Genomic DNA, 19,386 nt, shown 5'->3' with positions numbered 1-19,386 from the left:
TAAGGCGCCCAGTGTACCTCGGTAGGGTGGCACTCACATCATCCCTGACATAAAACCACTATGAGTGCCATCCCTTGTTAGAAGTCGCCAGACGCATGAATGGGTAATCCTCGACCGGGTATGGCGTAGATGAACACTGGTGCATCCCATCGGCACGTTCACATCCTTCCCCCCAATCTTCCTCTTTGACAAACTAACGGTGAAGAAATACCGCCACAGATCAAAATGGGGATCGATCCCCAGGAAACCCTCACATAGGGCAACAAACGCCGCCATATATTGAACCCCATTGGTAGTAAGATGCTGCAGCTCCACCTCATAATAATCCAGCAGCCCCCAAAGGAATCTATGCATGGGTACCGCAAATCCCTGCTCATGGAAGATGGCGAAAGATATGACATACCCTTCGGGCGGCGCCGGCTCACCCTCGTCGCCAGGTAGCAGCCACTCCTAGACGATGGACAGTGGACGGAGAAGGCCACGGCGGACGAGGCCCTCCAAACGCCGAGAGGTGATGCTAGATCTGCCCCACAACTCCATTAAAGCGATTGGAGAGAAGGTGGGCACGAGCTTGACGGCGGCTACAAGGTAGGCGCAAGCTTGATGGCGGCTGCAACATGGACGCGAGCTGGTCAATGATGGTGGTGCGAGCACAGGAGGCTAGGGCGATTAGTGGTGGATGTTTCAGACGCAAAGGCAAGGGAGCAAAATACAAAACCTTAGGGGCGAACCCCGTGGTTTTATAGGGGCGACAGACGTGAGAAGGGCAACCATCCGCCTCGATCTCTAGGCCTGCCACGCGCACTGCCACGTCACGTCGTGGGACACGCGCCCGCAGTCCCTATCCTCTCCCACCAAAAATCACGGTGGATGGTTCGCCTTCCCCTGGCGAATCCGGACTCTCTATCCACCTGGGAAATGCAGGGCACGAAGACTTCTTCCTCTTTGGCCCACCTAGGGCCCAGAAGCTTGGCGGCTGGCCCAACTGAGGATGGGTCCGCGAATGGTCCGAAATCAAGGACGCAAGTATTACCGGATCTCGGTCCATGGTCAAGCCCCAGTTAGGTCAGCCCTGAATGAGATCCCCACGAATGGGATACCACGACCTCCTTGAAAAAATATCTAGTTGATGAAAAACTAAGTCCTTCAGCCTTACCCGCGAAGGGTCCAATACAACCGCCGAGCGACCCTACTCACCCGAGGGCTCGGGGGCTACACCCATCGGGTGCGCTCGCGCGCACCTTCCGCCAAAGTAACTTCGGCGAAATCAAGAACACCCCCTAGGTGATTCTATCCAAATCACCCAGAGGCTCAGGGGCTACTATCGGGAACCTAATACTAGGGTACCCCAGGAGGTGGAACCAATAACCATCGAACGTTAAAAACTTCAGGACGGATAAGGGCGCCGCTACGTTCCTTGCTCGAATGACAGAAGTTTGGTTTCGTCTCGCCCGACGCCTTTAGGCTAGCCTCGCCCCACCCGAGGGCTAAGGACTAGTCTCCACCTCCGCCCGATGCCTTTGGGTCAGCCTCGCCTCACCCGAGGGTTAAGGGCTAGCCTCCGATCCGCCCAACGCCTTCGAGATAGCTCTGCCTCACCTGAGGGTTGAGGGATAGACTCTGCCTTGCCCGACCCCTAGGGGGTGGGCTCAGTCATGCCCAAGGGATAAGGACTGGACTCTATCTCACCCAACGACCGAGGACGAACCTCGCCCCATTCGATGTCCAAAGACTGGTCTTGTCTTACCTGATAACTTCTCCTTCATTCCCTCATGATCATGGGCACGGAGCAAGATTAGACGTTCAGGTCAACCGCGGCTTCAAGGACCATACCCTACGCCCCGGCAGGAAAGGTACTACCAGGGAACGACTAGACGGGTGCTTTAGACCCTTCCAGGTGCCGCAGAGCCCAAAAGGTATTGCAGGAGCGTGCTCCTCACCCTGTAGTGTTGTAGGCGCCGCCTTCAGCTCTGGGACACAGAACCTGACAAAGATATACAACAACCACTACACTCTAGAAAAAGGTTTGCGATCTCCACGAAGGACGGACATGCCATCGCCATGTTATGGACCCAAGGGAGTGGTGCCTGCTTCCTGACCTCTCGGGTCCACCAAATCAAGGGACCTTGCCCACAGCGCTACTCCAGACCCCGACCCCGTGTCCCTCCGACAGAGACTCATAGGAGCCAGGAGGCATGCGGAGCAAGACTAGGCAAGGTTCATAAGTCAAAACCACTATACTGCAGCCCATCCTACATAGGGCAGTATTCTGCAGACATCCTGACATTCTATAGGGGCATCAACAGTATTGTAGGCGCTTATCATCCTTCGCACTCATCAGAATGAGAAAAGAGGGCTGGGTAGATGTGAGCCATAAGACTAGGTAGAGTATGTATTCTAAGCCCTCACCCTTATAAAGCCAGCCCCTTCATCTATAAAAGGGGATGTGCTTTCTCCAAATAGAGGGATCGAACAACACGACACACAGACACAGTCAAGCTGCTACCAAGCTCTTGGCCTCCTTTTAACCCTTCCATCAGAGACTTGGGACCTGTCCCTCTCTCGATCGTTTGTATCCCCTATTATGAACCATTCACGGTGCTAATAACACGAGCAGCAACAAACTGGACGTAGGGATATTCAGCCCGAACCAGTATAAATCTTGTGTCCTTTAGCGCACCATCCGAGCCTAACGCACATTACTATAAATTTACTTGCCGGTGCTTGTACGAAACACCGACAATTATCCAGCCATTCTATGGCCCTGTTCGCTTGTCTTAAAATTCATACTTTTTAACTTGTTTTTTTAGCCAGAACAATGTTTTTCTCACAACAAATCAGCCGGAACAGTGTTTCAGCTTGTTTTTTCAGCAAAGCGAACGGGGCCTATGTGAGCACATGTTCTACTTTCAAGCAAGAGTTGAGCAAATAGTTCCATTTCATCACCTTTCATCTTTCAGTTCTTAGTATGGTGCTAGACTGTAGACAAGTCGTATTGGAACGCCGATGATTCATGAATAAATGTACCTAGCTGGGTATCCCGAAACACACGCCCTGCTTGTACTCTAGGCACAAGCAGGACCAGCTCATCATTCTTCTATCACGGGGTCTAGGTCTCCGTCCAAACTTGGACTCCAAGCCCCCGCTCTTGAGTCCCAGACTCAGTGTGGTGCTTAGATCTCCACCATCCCTGTCTCCAATCAGTTAGTCCAGAAAGAGCCGGAACCCACGACAAGAGAGCAACAAGCCTTCCCTGCGCCCATACCCAAGTATGTGCTTAGGATAATAAGTCTATGACTTGCCTAGAACCCAATGCAATGGTTGGTCCTTAACTGACACAGACAGGGAAAAAGTGTAATCAAGCTATGCTCCATTGGCCACAGAACACAACCTCTTACACCCACCAATACCCATACCATATCCCTGTCCAGTCTTCATTTTTCCTTTCCACCATTTATCATGAGTGATCATAATAATCACCTATTGTGAGTAACGGCAGGTTACTCACGCTACCAAAATCCTGAGTATAGCAGCTACTCGACCTATACTAGTAGGACTCATAGGTAAGTGTATCTATACATGTAGTTTCCATAAAATGTATGTAACATAAATGCATATCACATATATATATTCTATGATCATTCAAAAATAGGGGTTATGCACCGGGGCTTGCCTTGGGCAGGCGGTGTGTCAACAAAGTCAGCAACTGATGGCTCCAGAGCTCCCTCCTATACGAGAATCTCTTCCTCGTACTCCTTAATTATCTTCTCATAGTCATGTTCGCCCGTAGACACGAACTCTATCAACTCGTTATCTACATGCATGAAATGATGATGCAACACTTAGTAATACGGCAACAACAACTCTTAAAATAAAATACAGCTATCAAGCTACTAAGCTAGCTCTACCAACTGACATGCTAAGTTGCCTATTTCTACCACTAAGAGGTATGAAACGTTGCATGTATTGCCTTAGCAACTAAATTCATTCCTATTCTTAATATCGCTTTACTCTATATGTGATAAAACCAGAAGTACTAGCTACTCTATTTATCAACCTATTCTAAGGCTTCAAAAATTACAGTGAGTGCCTAATAATGTCATGAGTCTACTGTAAAATTTTTAGAGCTAACACTTCTACCATTTCATCATGAAAATTCATTCTCTAAATAATCCTAATAACAACAAGCATATTACAACAATTAAAGTAACCCTAAAGATACCACAGAACTGTATGAACTAAATACACTAAAAGCTAGATCATGAATTTAGGAAACTAACAAAATTTACTTTGTGATTTTTGGACACTTACATAATTTTATACTGATTATCTAAGATCAGTTCACAATGTAATTTAGAAAAGCATTAACTAATTTGTTAGAAAAGAAAAGGGCAAAATAGCACGGCGCGGCCCAACGCGGCTCATCCCACTCCCGCGCAGCGCGCGCACGCGACTGCCAGTGTGGCCCACGCAGAGCGTGGCCCAACTGCGCAGAGACAGCCCGCAACGTGAAGGCCCACACGCGCCGATCATTTTGTGAAAACACCCTTAGGCTACCTGGTAATGGCGTGAGCACTAAGCACACTATTCCTTCAGTCTACGAATATGCAAAACAGTCCTTGCAACACTCTATCTTCACATCAGGGGGTCCCTGACCTGGCCGCGCACGCTGGTGCGGCGGCCGATGGCACCGACGACCCCCGCCGGGCAACCAGGACCCACCCCGCCTTATCTAAGGAGCCGGTACTTGCCTAGGTGCGAACGCAAAACATTGGGTGATGAAAACGTGAGCCAGGACGTCGTAGTAAGGTCGGACCATAGCGACAGAGCTCCTACAACAAAACAGTGACGATCCAGTGAGCTACAACAATGTCGAAGCTGTAGGGGTAGCTTGTGAGCTCAAGGAACTCACCACAAACCCAGTCGATGTGGTGGTTTGGTCGGAGGCGGGTCGAGTCCAACTAGCCGCGTGCGCATGGACGGTGCGGTGGTGCACCGCGGTGGCAAGACCGCATCAGGAGCATCTAGGAGATGGCAGCAACTCGACGAGGGTACGTCGAGTGATGGGTGGGTCGAGGCAAGACTGGCGGTGCAACAGATTGACGCAAGCAGCTCTAGAGTCTGGGCTTTGCCGTCGACGCATGCCGATATGGTCTTATCGACCTAGCGGGAAGAAAGCTCCAAATTGGAGCATGGCACGGCAAGGATCACTGCACGGCGGGGTCGAGTGGCTGGCTGACTACATAGCAAAGCTGTGGGCAAGGTTAATTGGACTGAGGTGACTCCATCACGTCGAATTGAAGGTGCGGGTCCGGCGACCATGACGATAGAGGAAACAGGGGGAAACAGACATGGCTTGGCTCATCGTTGCTATGGTAGGACATGGCTGTCAACTCGTAGTTCAAGCGCGCACGTGCTATAGGCCGTTGGGGGATCAATGAAATACGCTCAGGAATTGTTGGCCGCACTGCCATAAATACAAGCCGACGGCGGCTCGGCCATGTGCGTCGTAGTGGCTGGCACTGGACTGGGGAGGCAGCAACGCAACATCACAGCGAGCGCAGATGTGATGCAATGGCTAGGCGGGGCAAGCCCATGTGCATGTAGACATGAAGATCGACAACAGCAGTGAATGTGCGACGGTGATAGCGCAGGCCGCACAGTGATAGGACGACAGCACAATGACGTAGGTGAACGTGACGCAAGCAGTGCGGGCGCACGTGGTGACCCAACACTCGTGATCGTGGCTAGCAGCAGTACGACGACACAGAGAGGTAGGCGGCAGCAGAACGGCTAGGGCCCGCCGGCCCCAGTGTCCCGCCGAGCACGACGATGGGCGTGAGGGCGTGCGTGAGTCACTTGCTTGGACGTGGCAGCGGCGATGCGGGGCCTGCACAGTGGTGTGCGCGCACGTCGAGCAAGCCAGCGCTGCAATGCCGAGCCAAGGCATGGTGACCGTGCCCCGATGCTAACACCGACCGGAAACATGCCATGCACGATTTTTAAAGCACCCCAAAAATCAAATCCATTACTTCAAACGGCGAACCACCTATTCTATAGTCAAGAGGGCATGTTAGGCTATCAAGACCAGCCATGAAACCACACCACTAATTAATCCAATTCGCCTACAAAAATTGCCACACTTGGCCTCGTCAAATCGTTCTCCGACATAGGAAATTCGACTAAGTCTAGATCGAATTCGCGTAAAAATCGATTTCCAAGCTATTAATCATGCAAGCTAGTGAATTCATTTCTCGATCGCAGGTATTTCATTGTCACCTACGAAGTTTGTACCACAAACTTTATTAAAGTTCCGTATATGCGTTCTATAGCATTTTCGCTTAATAAAAATTGATTTAAAACCCTAAGTAATATAACTTGAGGTGATCCGGTGAGTGGAGGCCGGCGAGGTATGCCGCCTCCCTAGCTCTTCCCCTTTCCCCTTCTCTTTGATTGGATCTTGCTTTGTTCTTCTCGGATCTTGTCTGATTGGGGTTTAGGGTTAGGGTTAGGTTGAGTTAGGGTTAGGGTTTGAATATTGTTCTTCTTCCCCGAGCTGTCTATGCGGGTTAGGGTTAGGGTTAGGGTTCGAGCGGCGTTCGAAAACCAAGACCTCTTTCCTACTCTCTTTTCTTCACCCGATTAGGGTTTAGGGTTCGATGAACCCTCTGCCTTTCTTTCTTTCGATTCGAACCGGATCTATCTCATCTCCTTCTAAATTGCTACTTCCCCTACTGGATCTACGCCTAGAGCAGCGGCTTTGATATCATTGTTATGTTCTTAGGATCATCTAGGTGCAGATTGGAGGGTGAATACATTACTGGCTTAGTTCAATTCGACCTATAACATGATACAGAGAGGGAGACAGTGAGAGAGAGAGGTGTAGGAGATCTCTGACCATTGGGTTTGGAGGAGCATGATCCGTCCATGGCCATGTCGGTGATGTAGGGCGTCGGGGAAGGAGAAACTGAGGAGTCCGGCGGTGGCGTAGACATCGGGTGGCGCAGAGGCGGCGGTGGACTTCCCGTCGCTGGCAGCATCCCTCTCGATCGGTCTAGGGTTAGGAAGTAGGTGGGGCGTCCGTCGGCTCAGATGAACTTCGTATCATGTGCCCTGGCCCCCACCTCACTCTATATGGTGCTGCGCGACGGGGGCCCACCAACCTTGGTTTGGTTGGATGCCCCCGATCAAGGCACTGAATCAAGGCCCGACTCGACCGTTGGGCCGAATCGGATGAGATCAACTCTAACACGGAGCAGTCCGTCATTCCACCGGGCTCCAGCGTCTCTCCTTAGCGCGGCGACCATGGTGGAGCAGGTCAGATGCCTTTGGAACCCCTTGTTTCGGCCACTGGGTGAGCTTGATTGTGGCAGATCCCATATCGTCTGGTATAAGTGCCCGTGTAGTACGCAGCCTTGTGGCTCGATCTATAGGCCGATACGCTCTTTAGCGACGCTATTGATTGGAAACGCAGAAGTAGAAATTGAACTTTCACCATAAGAATGGTTTGGCTGCGTGTTATCATGCTATGAAGAGTGTGGACTACGTGAATCTGCACTAGTCCAGACGTTGGTTGGGTTCCAATCTTGATATATGATCTGATGGGTTTGATTACTGTCAGTGCTAAACATCTTTTTCTCTTTTGTCTCTGCAGACGGAAAGGGCTTTCTTGAAGCAGCCCAAGGTGTTTCTCTGGTAATATTCAAGCGCTTATTTCTGACGCGCCTTTGTTTCATTCATTCAATTTTGGATGCGAGGCTTATGAGTTGTTTTGGAATTCAGTTCCAAGAAGGCCGCCAAGGGGAACAAGCCTGGCAAGGGAGGAAACAGGTTCTGGAAGAACATTGGCCTTGGTTTCAAGACACCCAGGGAAGCCATTGAAGGTCGGTATTTCTTTTCTTCTTCAGCCAAGCCGCTGGTGTTTATATTGGCTTGTTAGCTCATATAAAGCTATGGACTAGGTTAATGATTCACCAGTTCAACAATTCTGGCTGTTTCAACTTGTATGTCTCTTAGACATAACTACATTTAGTCCATTCTTAAATTATGATCGATCCAAAAACTTAGACATAAGTTATATTAAGGCTTTCAGAAAAATGCAATATAATTAGATTTAGGGAGTGTTCGGCTGGTCTTATCAGCCAGCGAAACTGGCTTATAAGCTATGGTATAGTATTTTTCTCTCTCAAAAAATCAGCCATACAAATCAGCACCAGCGGCTTTACAGCTAGCCGAACACTCCCTAAGCTTTGCAAATTGGGAATGGAATTCAATAGTAAGTTATAAATTATGATCCCTGTCTATAGCTATTAGGGCATCTCCAATGGTAGGAGTAAGTGCTAGCTCTTATGCCATTGCATATTCGCATCCTATGTGTCCCCACATGTTACATGTAATGTGTTCTTTATTCTATACATTCTCATTTCACCTATGCAAGAGAGATGGAGTAGGCGTGTCTTTCTTGCATTGGGGCGTGCAAAAACATCCTAGCTCTTCTCGTGCTCTAGCTCAAAGGTTTTTTGGCATCTCACTCCGTCACGTGGCATTGGAGACGCCCTTACAACTACTACATAGAAATCAGCTAGTTTATTAGACGGTTAAGTATGTTGCCCATATACCGACGATGTTAAAAAGGAAGCTTGTCTCTCTTGAACAATCACATTGGTGACCTGGAAGCTTTCACCTTGCTATGTTTAAAAGCTTATACTGGTTAAGTCTTCCTTGTATATTTGATGTTATTCATGCCAAACTATATTATATTATTATACATCACTGCTAGTGTGAACTCTTATCACATGCTCCATGGTCCATTTGTTGGGTGTATGCTCTGAATATCGAGGCTAATGCAATTTGTAGTAATTTTAGATGATGAATCTCTCTGTTTGTACGTGTAGCTGAGGCTGTCACATTTATTTTTCATTTCGACAGTGATGAAGTGATTACAGTTTTGTTTCAAGAAAGTTGTGGTAACCTTATAGGTTGTTTTAGGTGCTTGATTTTAGATGGGCTCTATTAATTCAGTTGTGATTTATATTTCCCTTATTTCTTTGTTGTTGCAGGAACCTACAATGATAAGAAATGCCCATTCACTGGCATTGTGTCTATCAGGGGTCGCATCATCGCCGGAACATGCCACAGTGCTAAGATGAATAGGACCATCATTGTTCGTAGGAATTATCTTCACTTCGTCAAGAAGTACCAGAGGCAAGCTAACATTCATTATTGGCCCAAGTTTGCTGATTGCCTCATGCCTTCATGCTGTCTGTTTGCTAACTGACCATTTGTTGGTGTTTGTGTAGGTATGAGAAGAGGCACTCCAACATCCCTGCGCACATTTCACCATGCTTCCGTGTCAAGGAAGGAGATCATGTGATCATTGGCCAGTGCAGGTAAAACTTGCTTTATCATTCCTGGACCTGCTTTTTGTAACGTTGTTACCTGGATGGCATGGTTTCTGAAATGCAATTGGCAAAGCTCAATATAATTTGTCCTACTGTTTGACATGAAATATCTATCTTGGCCCTTTTGGCACTCTGCTCTATTCGAATTTTTTTTTTAATTTTAACCCTTTTTTAATATAATTTTAAATCTACTGTCGTTTTTTTAACTAACACTTTTGGCCACGCCTATTGTCCTGGCGCGGCCAAATGCCTGTGCTGCGCCATACATGGTGGCGCGGGCCGCCCAGGGGGGCCGCTGACGTGGTGGGTCCTGCCGCGCCACCGACCATGGCACGGCAATGCCGCGCCCTTATCTGTGGCACGGCAGGAGCAGATACATACCCCCCGCGCGAGCCCGGCCGCCCGACGCCCGAACGCCGCCGCCGCCGCCAGCGCCCGCGCCCGCCCGGCCTCGCCTCGCCCGCTCGCCCACGCCGCGCCCGGCCACTCCTGCCGTGTAGCACCCTAGCCGGCCGCGCGTCAAGACCACCCGCTCCTAAGGTACCTCCCTCTCGATTTCATTTTTTTATTATTATGTAGTATAGTTAGTATTTTTTGTATCTACTATTAGTATCTTTGACCAAATTTATATAATAGCGTACTAATATTTATGAAACACAATATGTACTATTACATTAAGCATGGAGTATACTTTCGTAATAAACTTATTAGGAGATAGAAATATTGATACCGTTTATTTAGTTTTGATCAAACTTAAACATATTTGACTACTCGAGAAGCAAGATGTGTATTTATTTTGAGCCGGAGAGATTACTTGTAATTTTAGAACCAAAGTTTTATATGGATTGATTATGTATTTATTATCTAGTATAGTTAGGATTTTGGGTTTAGAGATTTAGGCTAGTTAGGTTAGTGAATTTGTTTGTGATTTGTTTGTGAACTTACTAATGTTAACTTGAATTTTGTTAATTTGAATACTCTAATGCTTTGTTTATCAATTTGTAATAGGATGGCCCCTCCCACGCAGCACCCGTTGTACCCCATTCTAGAGGTGGAGTACGACGACCAGCACCGAGCACACATCTTGAGTGACAACGACGTAGAGGTGTCATTGCCTCATTTGAGGCCCCGCACTCACACCAGGGCGCATCAGTGGGACGAGCGTTATACGCCGTACATATAGCGTATCGGCTTCTTCGAGCTTGTCCGTGTTGTCAACCACGGTCTTCCGCCCCTTGATCCAGCAGTACTTACTGCAGCTGTGGACAGGTGCGAGTGCATTCCTTGTACGTAAACTTTCTTGTAACAAATTAGAGGCAATTAACAGTCGTTCTATTCTTATAACAGGTGGAGGCCTGAGACCCACACGTTCCACCTATCGTGTGGCGAGATGACCTTGACGTTGCAGGACGTCAAGGCTATTTTAGGCCTTCGGTTGGGGGGACTTCCAGTGACAGGGATAGTTGACAACGATCACTGGAGAGAGCTGGTGACTCAGTTTACTGGTTTTCTTCCACCGGATGACGATGCTTCCAAGAAAATAAGTGAGTAATTCAAGCCTATTTAATACTTGCATTGCTTTACAGTTGGTATCGGGTCTCATTTTCTTTGATCAATTATAGGAAAAGTTCCGGTGTTTCGTCGTCCTGGATCACAGAGCGCTTTGAGTACTTGAACCCACAAGCTGAGGAGGCACAGATCGACAGGTTCGCTCGAGTGTGGCTCTGGCACTTTCTTGGTGCTTTCCTCTTCCCAGACACCTCGGGCAACACCATTAGCTGGATCTTCCTTGACATACTTCGCCAGCCGTGGGAGAACATAGCGGGGTATAGCTGGGGCAGCGTAGTCCTGGCATGGACGTATCGACAGTTATGCGTTGCCTGCCGTCGCACCTCAGGACATGCGAACCTTGGGGGTTGCTCCTACCTACTCCAGGTTTGGTGTTGGGAACGATTACCCGTTGGGAGGCCCCTTAATAATGGTTTACCGGTAAGTACTTTGGTTCATTATATTCTTCCAGGCAGTTAGATATGATGAGATTATTTGTTGCTAATTCATTATCGTGTTCAATGCAGCAATGGAACGGGCATGATACACTCCCTGCAGCTCTGTATATCTGGACGGAAGCACAGTTAGTTAGAGGGAATGCGTGGTGCAAGTATAGGGAGTATACGAACGGTCTCAACATCCTAACACAGCACCAGGTTATGCTCTCTATACTATCGTAGCAGTGTCTTCTTCGATGTACACTATACCACAACCTAACACAATTATGAAATTTTAGGTGTTTTGGTGTCCTTGGGATTCTCCGGAGCTCAAGGACTATCTGAGTCCTGTCACTAGGGACGAGTCACACGAGTATCGTTGTGATGTCCCTCTTATTTTCTTCCATGTGGTCAAGATTCACTTGCCCATCTAGGTCTGCAGATAGTTTGGAAGAATGACAGGCTACCCACCACCACTTTACTCCACCAATCAAGTATTGCACGGGTGCGTTATCGATTAATAACAATGCTACAATTCAGAGGTGTGTTTGGTACAACTAATATCGTTTTGTTGCGGGTTTGACCACAGAAAGAGGTACAAGACCAAGGATCGGTGCGTGACACACAGCTCGTACATCCATTTGTGGCAGACCAGGGTACCACATGTGGTCCTTGCGGGTCCTCCACACGACCAGCATACCTTCGATGAGTACCTGCAGTGGCTTCACAGGTCTACGAGGACACATATCAAGCCTCCGTACACTGACGTGGTGATTGACGAGGACTCGGAGGAAGATGTCATTGAAGATGTGTACAACATTACCACTAGGGAGGACACACAGCTACAGAGAGCCCCGCTTCAAAGATATGTGGTAAGATACTTGAGTGGTACAATTTGTTATCCTTTTGGTATTAAGTATGTATACTAAAACTGTCCAACCACGTTTCTGTACTCAGGTGACACAATTGGCAAGGCTATCCAACGAAGCAGCATTCTGGCTTCACGAGTCTAGAGGGCAGGGGCCAGGCGTTCACGCAGCTTTTGTGGAGGTAAACATAAACTTGTCCGTTTCGAAAATATGTCTTTATTGTATATGCGTTTGGCTAATGAACTAACTTTAACGTCTATTTATGCAGAAGGTGAAGAAGAGCTGCAGGAAGCTAGCTCAGAAGTTGAGCTGCATGGACACTCCTTACAAGGAACCGCCACTCCCGCGCGGTCAGGTGGCATGTCTTCAGCCTCTTTGAGGACACCAGCCAGCTCTTCTCAGCCGATGACGCAGGGTGCCACTTCCACGGTGCGTACACCACCACATCATAGCACTAGGAAGGACCCTACAACTGAGGACGAGGAGGAGGAGGATGACGACGACGACGACGATCCCCCGGGCTTCCACGGACAGCATGGCCAGTGGGACGAATGGCCGTAGGACGATATCGGCATGTCTCAGCTAGGTGGTGCCCCGTTTGGCACCCAAGGAGCCTCACAGGTACTAACAAAGATAGTTTGTTTCAATACGTATGCTCCATGAACTAACAATCATAAAGAATTATAAGTAATCGTGCGTATCATATACCTGCAGGGTACGAGCCATACGCACCGTTGATGCGACCATACCGATGTTGGCTACACTCCCAATGTGTTGCCAACAAATCCAAAGAGACAGAGGCGTCCGAGGGATTTTTACACTCCTGGGTCTTAGTTTGTTTAGGTCAAACGAATATTGGCATCCGAAACTTGCAGGGTTATTTGGTTATGTTATGTCAAACTTATGTCAAAACAATGAATATGTTATGTGACAGCTTGTCAATTTGCTTCTTATTTGTTTCGTTGAGTCGTGGCAGTACTGCCGGCGAGATTAAGTACCCTGCGTTTGGGAACTGGCAGTCCCGGCGTATCTGGACACCGGTGGCAATTTTTCATAATTGATTAGTTAAAATGGTGCATAACCGTATTATGAAGACGAAAAACTAATCATTGGCTTATCAAATTCTCTATTCAGCCATGAAAAAAACTCAACAAAATACGGGCGCGACGCGTTTCGATTCCATCCAGGTAGCTCAGGCCGACGGCAGGCGCAGCGGCCAGGTGGTGTGGCTGCTCGTGCGGTATGGTCAGTCCGGCCACGCCACGCAATAGGGCGCGGCACTGACGCGCTAGGGTCGGTGGCGTGGCACTGCCACACCATGGTTGGTGGCGCGATAGGACCCGCCACGTCAGCGCCCCCCCCCCCCCCCCGGCCGGCCCACGCCATGTCAGCCCTGTGCCGCGCCACCATGCATGGTGCGGCATAGGCATTTGGCCGCACTAGGGCAATAGGCGCGGCTAAAAGTGTTAGTTTAAAAAAACGACAGTGTTAGATTTAAAATTATATTCAAAAAAAGGTTATAATTAAAAAAATCGCTCTATTCTGTAAATGTACTTATGTTGTACTGTTTTAATTTCAGGTCACTGTCAAAGACTGTAAGGTTCATTGTGTTAGACTTTGAATAGAATATATAGGCATAGAACTAGTATGTCTACTTGCTATTGAATAGAATCATGAACCCTAGAACATCTACTAGTGCAGTAACAGTAGGTAGAACAAGAGAAAAAGGGAGGGGTACAAGATGGACATGTCAAGCCTAACACCGCAGAGGGAGTCGATCCAGAGGCGTCGGCCATCTCGTTCGTCGGTGAAGTCTGCGCATGGGCAGTGACGTTTAGGGAAGAGGTCGATGAAGTCGTCGACGTCGGTGGAGCGGGGCGGCGCGGCTGGTGGCTTTCCATCACTGGCTATGCCCCTCTAGATCAGATTAGGGTTTAAGTTTCGGTGGGGAGTTCAGCTCAGGCGAACCTCGTGTCTTGAGCCGTCGGCCCCCATCTCTATTTATTGCGCAGTGTGACAGAGGCCCTCTAGCCATAGTGGGTTGGGCGCCCCCGATCAGGGCGCGGATCAAAGGCCCAACTGGGCTGTTAGGCCTAGTTTGGGATTAGAGATCAATCTAATAATCTCCCACTTGATCTTCTACCATCTTTCAATTTCATATCATTTACTTTTGTTCATTCTATTACAGATTAGTGCATAGAGCATGTTTCATCGTCACAGTTAATTGCCGATAGATTTAACAGCTACAACACACCACTCTATTCTAAAATAGATACTTAACTTTGGGCCTTCTTTTGTCCAGGAATTATAGGCTTTCCCTTAAACCTGTGCCGGCTACACGTTCTCTGAACATGTTGGGTGGTAAGCCTTTTGTAAGCAGATCCGCGAGCATCTTTTCGGTACTTATATGCTCAAGACTTATGACATGATCCCGGACTTTATCTTTCACAACATAATACTTTATATCAATGTGTTTGGCAGCACCACTTGACTTATTATTGTGAGCATACTGTACTGCCGAATTATTATCGTAGTATAACTTAAGTGGTCTATAGATGTCATCAACCACCTTCAAACTGGGTATGAACTTCTTTAGCCAATTCACCTGCCCCGTTACCTCATAACACGCTACAAACTCGGCATACATTATGGACGATATAGTGACGGTTTGCTTTGAGCTTTTCCATGAAATAGCTCCTCCTGCAAGAGTGAATACATATTCAGACGTGAATTTTATATCATCTCCCGCATAATTAGAATCTGAATATCCCACGATATGGAGTGAATCAGATCTTCTATACGTCATCATGAGGCCTTTCATTCCTTGCAAATATCGCAAGACTTTCTTTACCAATTTCCAGTGTTATATTCTAGGATTGCTCTAGAATCTACCAAGTAACCCGGTAACAAATGCCAAGTTAGGGCGCGTACATACTTGAGCATATTGCAAGCTTCCGGCAGCTGAAGCATATGGAATCGCTTTCATTTGATCGATCTCATATTGGTTCCAGGGGCATTGAAAATCCCCATATCTGTCGCCCTTGACTATAGGAGCAGGTGAGGGACTACATTTATGCATACTGAATTTCTTTAAGATCCCTTCTATGTATGCCTTTTATGATAGTCCTAATACCCCTTTACTTCTATCTCGGTGAATCTTGATCCCTAGAACGAACGAGGCTTCACCAAGATCTTTCATATCAAATTTTGAGGACAAAAACTTCTGTCTCTAGTAGTAGACTGACATCACTACTAGCAAGTAAGATATCGTCCACATATAGGACAAGGAAGATAAACTTCCCATTCTTAAACTTTGCATAGACACAATTGTCCTCAACATTCTCTTTAAACCCAAAATCCCATATTGTCTGATCAAACTTCAAGTACCACTGTCTTGAAGCTTGTTTTAATCCATAAATGGATTTCTTTAGGCGGCATCCCATTCGTTCTTTTCCTTCCATGACAAAACCTTTTGGTTGTGCTATGTAAACATTTTCCTCCAAGTTCCCATTGAGAAATGTCGTCTTTATATCCATCTGATGTAATTCTAAATCGTAATGTGCCACTAATGCTATTATGATTCTGAAGAAATCTTTACATGAGACTGGAGAAAATGTCTCATTGTAATCAATCCCTTCTCTTTGTGTAAAGCCTTTTGCCACAAGTCGTGCTTTATATCTCTCTATATTTCCTTGAGAGTCAAGTTTAGTTTTGTAGACCTATTTATAGCCTACTGTTTTGGCTTCTTTAGGAATTATTTCCAAGTCTCAAACTTTATTGGCATTCATTGATTTCATTTCATCTTCCATGGCCACAAGCCACTTTGATGAATGATCACTTCTTAGGGCTTCTTCAAATGAGGTGGGATCATCCTCCATTTGAAATTCCTCAGTATTGTATACTTTATAGTCAGCGGGAATAGCTGATTTTCTAACTCTTTGAGACCTTCTAGGGGCCTCCACATTTGGCACATCTTCTGTTTGAGGCTGTTGTTGCTCCCCCTCATGCGTGACAATAGGTTCTACAAGATTCTAAAGAACAGGTTCCTCATCATCATTCATTATTGCCACATATGGAATAACAACAGGTGCTGGCACCATAGTATCTTACACTGTTGGTGCAGCGATAGCAGGTAGTGAGAAAAATGGCTCATGAATCATCAGAGTGGGCGCATACACCCGCTTCTCTTCAAAGTCAATTTCTCGAGCTACCATGCTCCCCCTCATCATTTCATCCTCTAGGAAGACAGCGTGTCTCATTTTCACAAACTTTGTATGTCTGTCTGGATAGTAGAAATGAAAACCTTTTGACTTTTCTAGGTAGCCAATGAAATAGCAACTCACTATTTTGGGATCTAGCGTCCCAATATTTGGGTTAAATACTTTAGCCTCAACAGGACTCCCTAAAAGGTCCTTGTGTGGTTTTGATAATTGAGTGACAACCTAGGTAGACTAATTGTGTTTATGTGAGATACACAAGTGATTAGTCCACAAATACATATGTGTGAGCAACATATGTCATGAAGGTGAAAATGGCTTGGAGATATTGCAAAGCTCACACATGTGATGATGAAGGAGCTCATTGCATATGAGACATGACATTGAGTCATGTGATCAAGGTGGAGAAGATCAAGACAAGACTTGGCTTGATGGACCGATTGCAAGCGTAAAGGGCAAGTCAGAGGCTTTGGAGCGATGGGCCGCATGACGGTGAAGCTTAAGCAAGACTTGGTGCCAATAGATGATGGCAATGGTGAAAAGCAAGTGAAGTCAAGATCGATGAACCAATATGATCATGTGATGATATGAAGTGGATCATATCATTGCTGATCATGTTGGTGCATGTGTTGCATCGACATTGGAGGAGATAGAATGGAATGCGCAAGGCAAAGGTATAACCTAGGGCATTTCATTTCACCGATCATAGGTGTGTAGAGAAGTTTATGAATGGGTTTAGGATAGATAGCCATACTATCAAGAGGGGCAAACTTATTTGCATATCGGTCATCTAGTGTCACTCGAGTGATCTAACCTTGCATCATTGCTAGGATTGAGTGGCGTGGCAAATTGAGTGGCTAATCCTTTGGAAAAATGATTGTAAAAATGCTAACACACATACACATGGTAGTGTACACTTGGTGCTATTGGCACTTTTGCTAAGGAGATGAAGTTGGAGTTGATATGGATCAACTCGGTGATGAAACGGAGGTGAGAAAGGTCCCACAGAGTGGATCAGACTCTGGTCACGCAGTGACCGAAAGCTAGGTTCCAGCGTCCAGTTAATGGTGACAGACAGCGTGCAGGCGTCGATCATCAACCGGACGCTGGCGCTGGAAGTGACCGGACGCTAGTTGTGTGCGTCCGGTCAAGGTGACGTGTGGTGATGTAGGCAGAGCAGAGTAGCTGGAAGTGACTGGACGCTGGTGCTGCATCCGATCGTGACCGACCAGACGCGTCCGATCATGTCTGGTACCTTACTGGAAATGACCGGACACTGGGTGTGGGGGTATGCCCCCCCCCGGTATCCTCAAGACAAGACATGGGCTGCACCATCAGAGGTGGCTCGGCCCACAAGATCAAGGCATGCACGGTGCTGCTTGGCGTGCACCGCAAGACATTATATAGTACCAAATAGGATACTTACCTTGTAACCTTGCTCCTCCAGACTATATAAGGAGAGGCAGGGGTCCCCTAGCGGATAGGATCCATCAAGATACACAGATCTATCTACTACATCTCAATACAATACACCAAAGACATAGGACATAGGGTATTACATCGATCAGACAGCCCGAACCTATCTAAATCGCTATCTCTGCGCCTTGTGTCACCATCTGGTTCCTGATTACGTGCACCCCCATCGACAAATCTACCATCGCGGGATGCCCCTCGGTGGACTGCCGACGATATTCTGTCGACACTAGGGTTGTTACGTCTGGTCAGTTCAAACTGCTGCGTCCGGTCAACAGATGACCGTTGAGATTGGGCGAATAGCATTTGAAGCAGGGGACACATGGCATGCATCACACGACCGAATGCTGAGGTCCAGCGTCCGGTCGATCGGACCAGAGCGTCCAGTCGTCCCAAGTTTTGCCCAGTGAAGAGGTAACAGCTAGTTTAGCCTGTGGGGCTATAAATAGAAGGTGGCCTCGGTCATGGCTAGAGTTAAGCACCTTAAGGGACATTGTGTCCATGCTTGTGGGTGCTTTAGAGCCCTCCATCTCACATATGCTTGATAGTGATCATCCGATTGTGTAAGAGAGCGATTCTAGTGCGATTGCATCGTGAGGTTGCATCGAGTGGCACTAGGTGATCGAGTTGCAAACCGGTGGTGCTTGTTACTCTTGAAGGTTGCCACCTCCTAGACAGCTTGGTGGTGGTCTCCGTTGAAGCCTGCAAGAAGCTTGTGTGGTGCTCTGGAGAAGAGCTTTGTGAGGGGGCATTGTGCTCGCCCCGTGGTAGCCACGAAGAGCAACTCTAGTTGAGCGTGTCATTGAGCTACCCTCATGTTCGGGGTAGGTTCTTGCGGTGCCCAACATGTGGGCTTGGCAGGTGATGCCAATTAGCCACCGAACCACCAAGTGAGTGGTTGACACAACGGGGACGTAGCGTGTTGGCAAGCACATGAACCTTGGGAGAAAATCACCGTGTCAACCTAGTTCTTCCCATTGGTTAGCAATCCCCTTACACAAGCTTGTGATTACTTTTATATGCATTGTGCTTGTGTAGTTGCTCTTGTAATTAGTTGGCTTGTGTAGCTCACTAGTTACCTTCTTGCTTGTGTAGCATAGAAGTAGCTCCCTTGCGTGGCTAATTTGGTTTGTGTAACCTTGTTAGTCACTTTGCTTAGTTTGTGTAGCTAAGTATTTGCGCTCTCTAATTTGGCATTGGTTGCCTTGTTATTGAGCATTGCTAGTGAGCTTAGTTGGCTTTATGCTTGTGCTTACTAGCATGTGTAGGAGCTCCCTCATTGCTTGAAATACTAGTGGCATAAGTTTGTGTGACCTTGCTTTTAGAATTGGTTAGATGAGCTCTAGTTAGCCCAGCACCTTTGTTGCTTAATTAGAATCTTTGCAAGGTGCTAGAGAACATTGATAGAGGGGTGTAGTCTTAGCTAGATTGATAGTTTTAA

At 47.4% G+C, this 19,386-nt stretch overlaps 1 protein-coding gene across 1 annotated transcript; it reads left to right on the top strand.

The window, feature by feature from the left end:
• Positions 1–7,642: 7,642 nt before the first annotated feature.
• On the top strand, positions 7,643–18,679 carry LOC136495923 (small ribosomal subunit protein uS17-like; the record flags this gene model as incomplete). Its single annotated transcript, XM_066491706.1, has 7 exons — positions 7,643–7,695; positions 7,783–7,883; positions 9,060–9,204; positions 9,300–9,389; positions 13,835–13,864; positions 17,527–17,539; positions 18,647–18,679. Coding segments are annotated over 7 exons (465 nt in total), but the record flags the coding sequence as incomplete, so codon positions are not given.
• Between the last annotated feature and the right edge of the window lie 707 nt (positions 18,680–19,386).

The sequence above is a fragment of the Miscanthus floridulus genome, chromosome 12, assembly GCF_019320115.1.
Source record: "Miscanthus floridulus cultivar M001 chromosome 12, ASM1932011v1, whole genome shotgun sequence".
Lineage (NCBI taxonomy): Eukaryota > Viridiplantae > Streptophyta > Magnoliopsida > Poales > Poaceae > Miscanthus > Miscanthus floridulus.
Note: the sequence above shows the minus strand (reverse complement) of the source record. Positions and strands in the feature narration are given on the sequence as shown.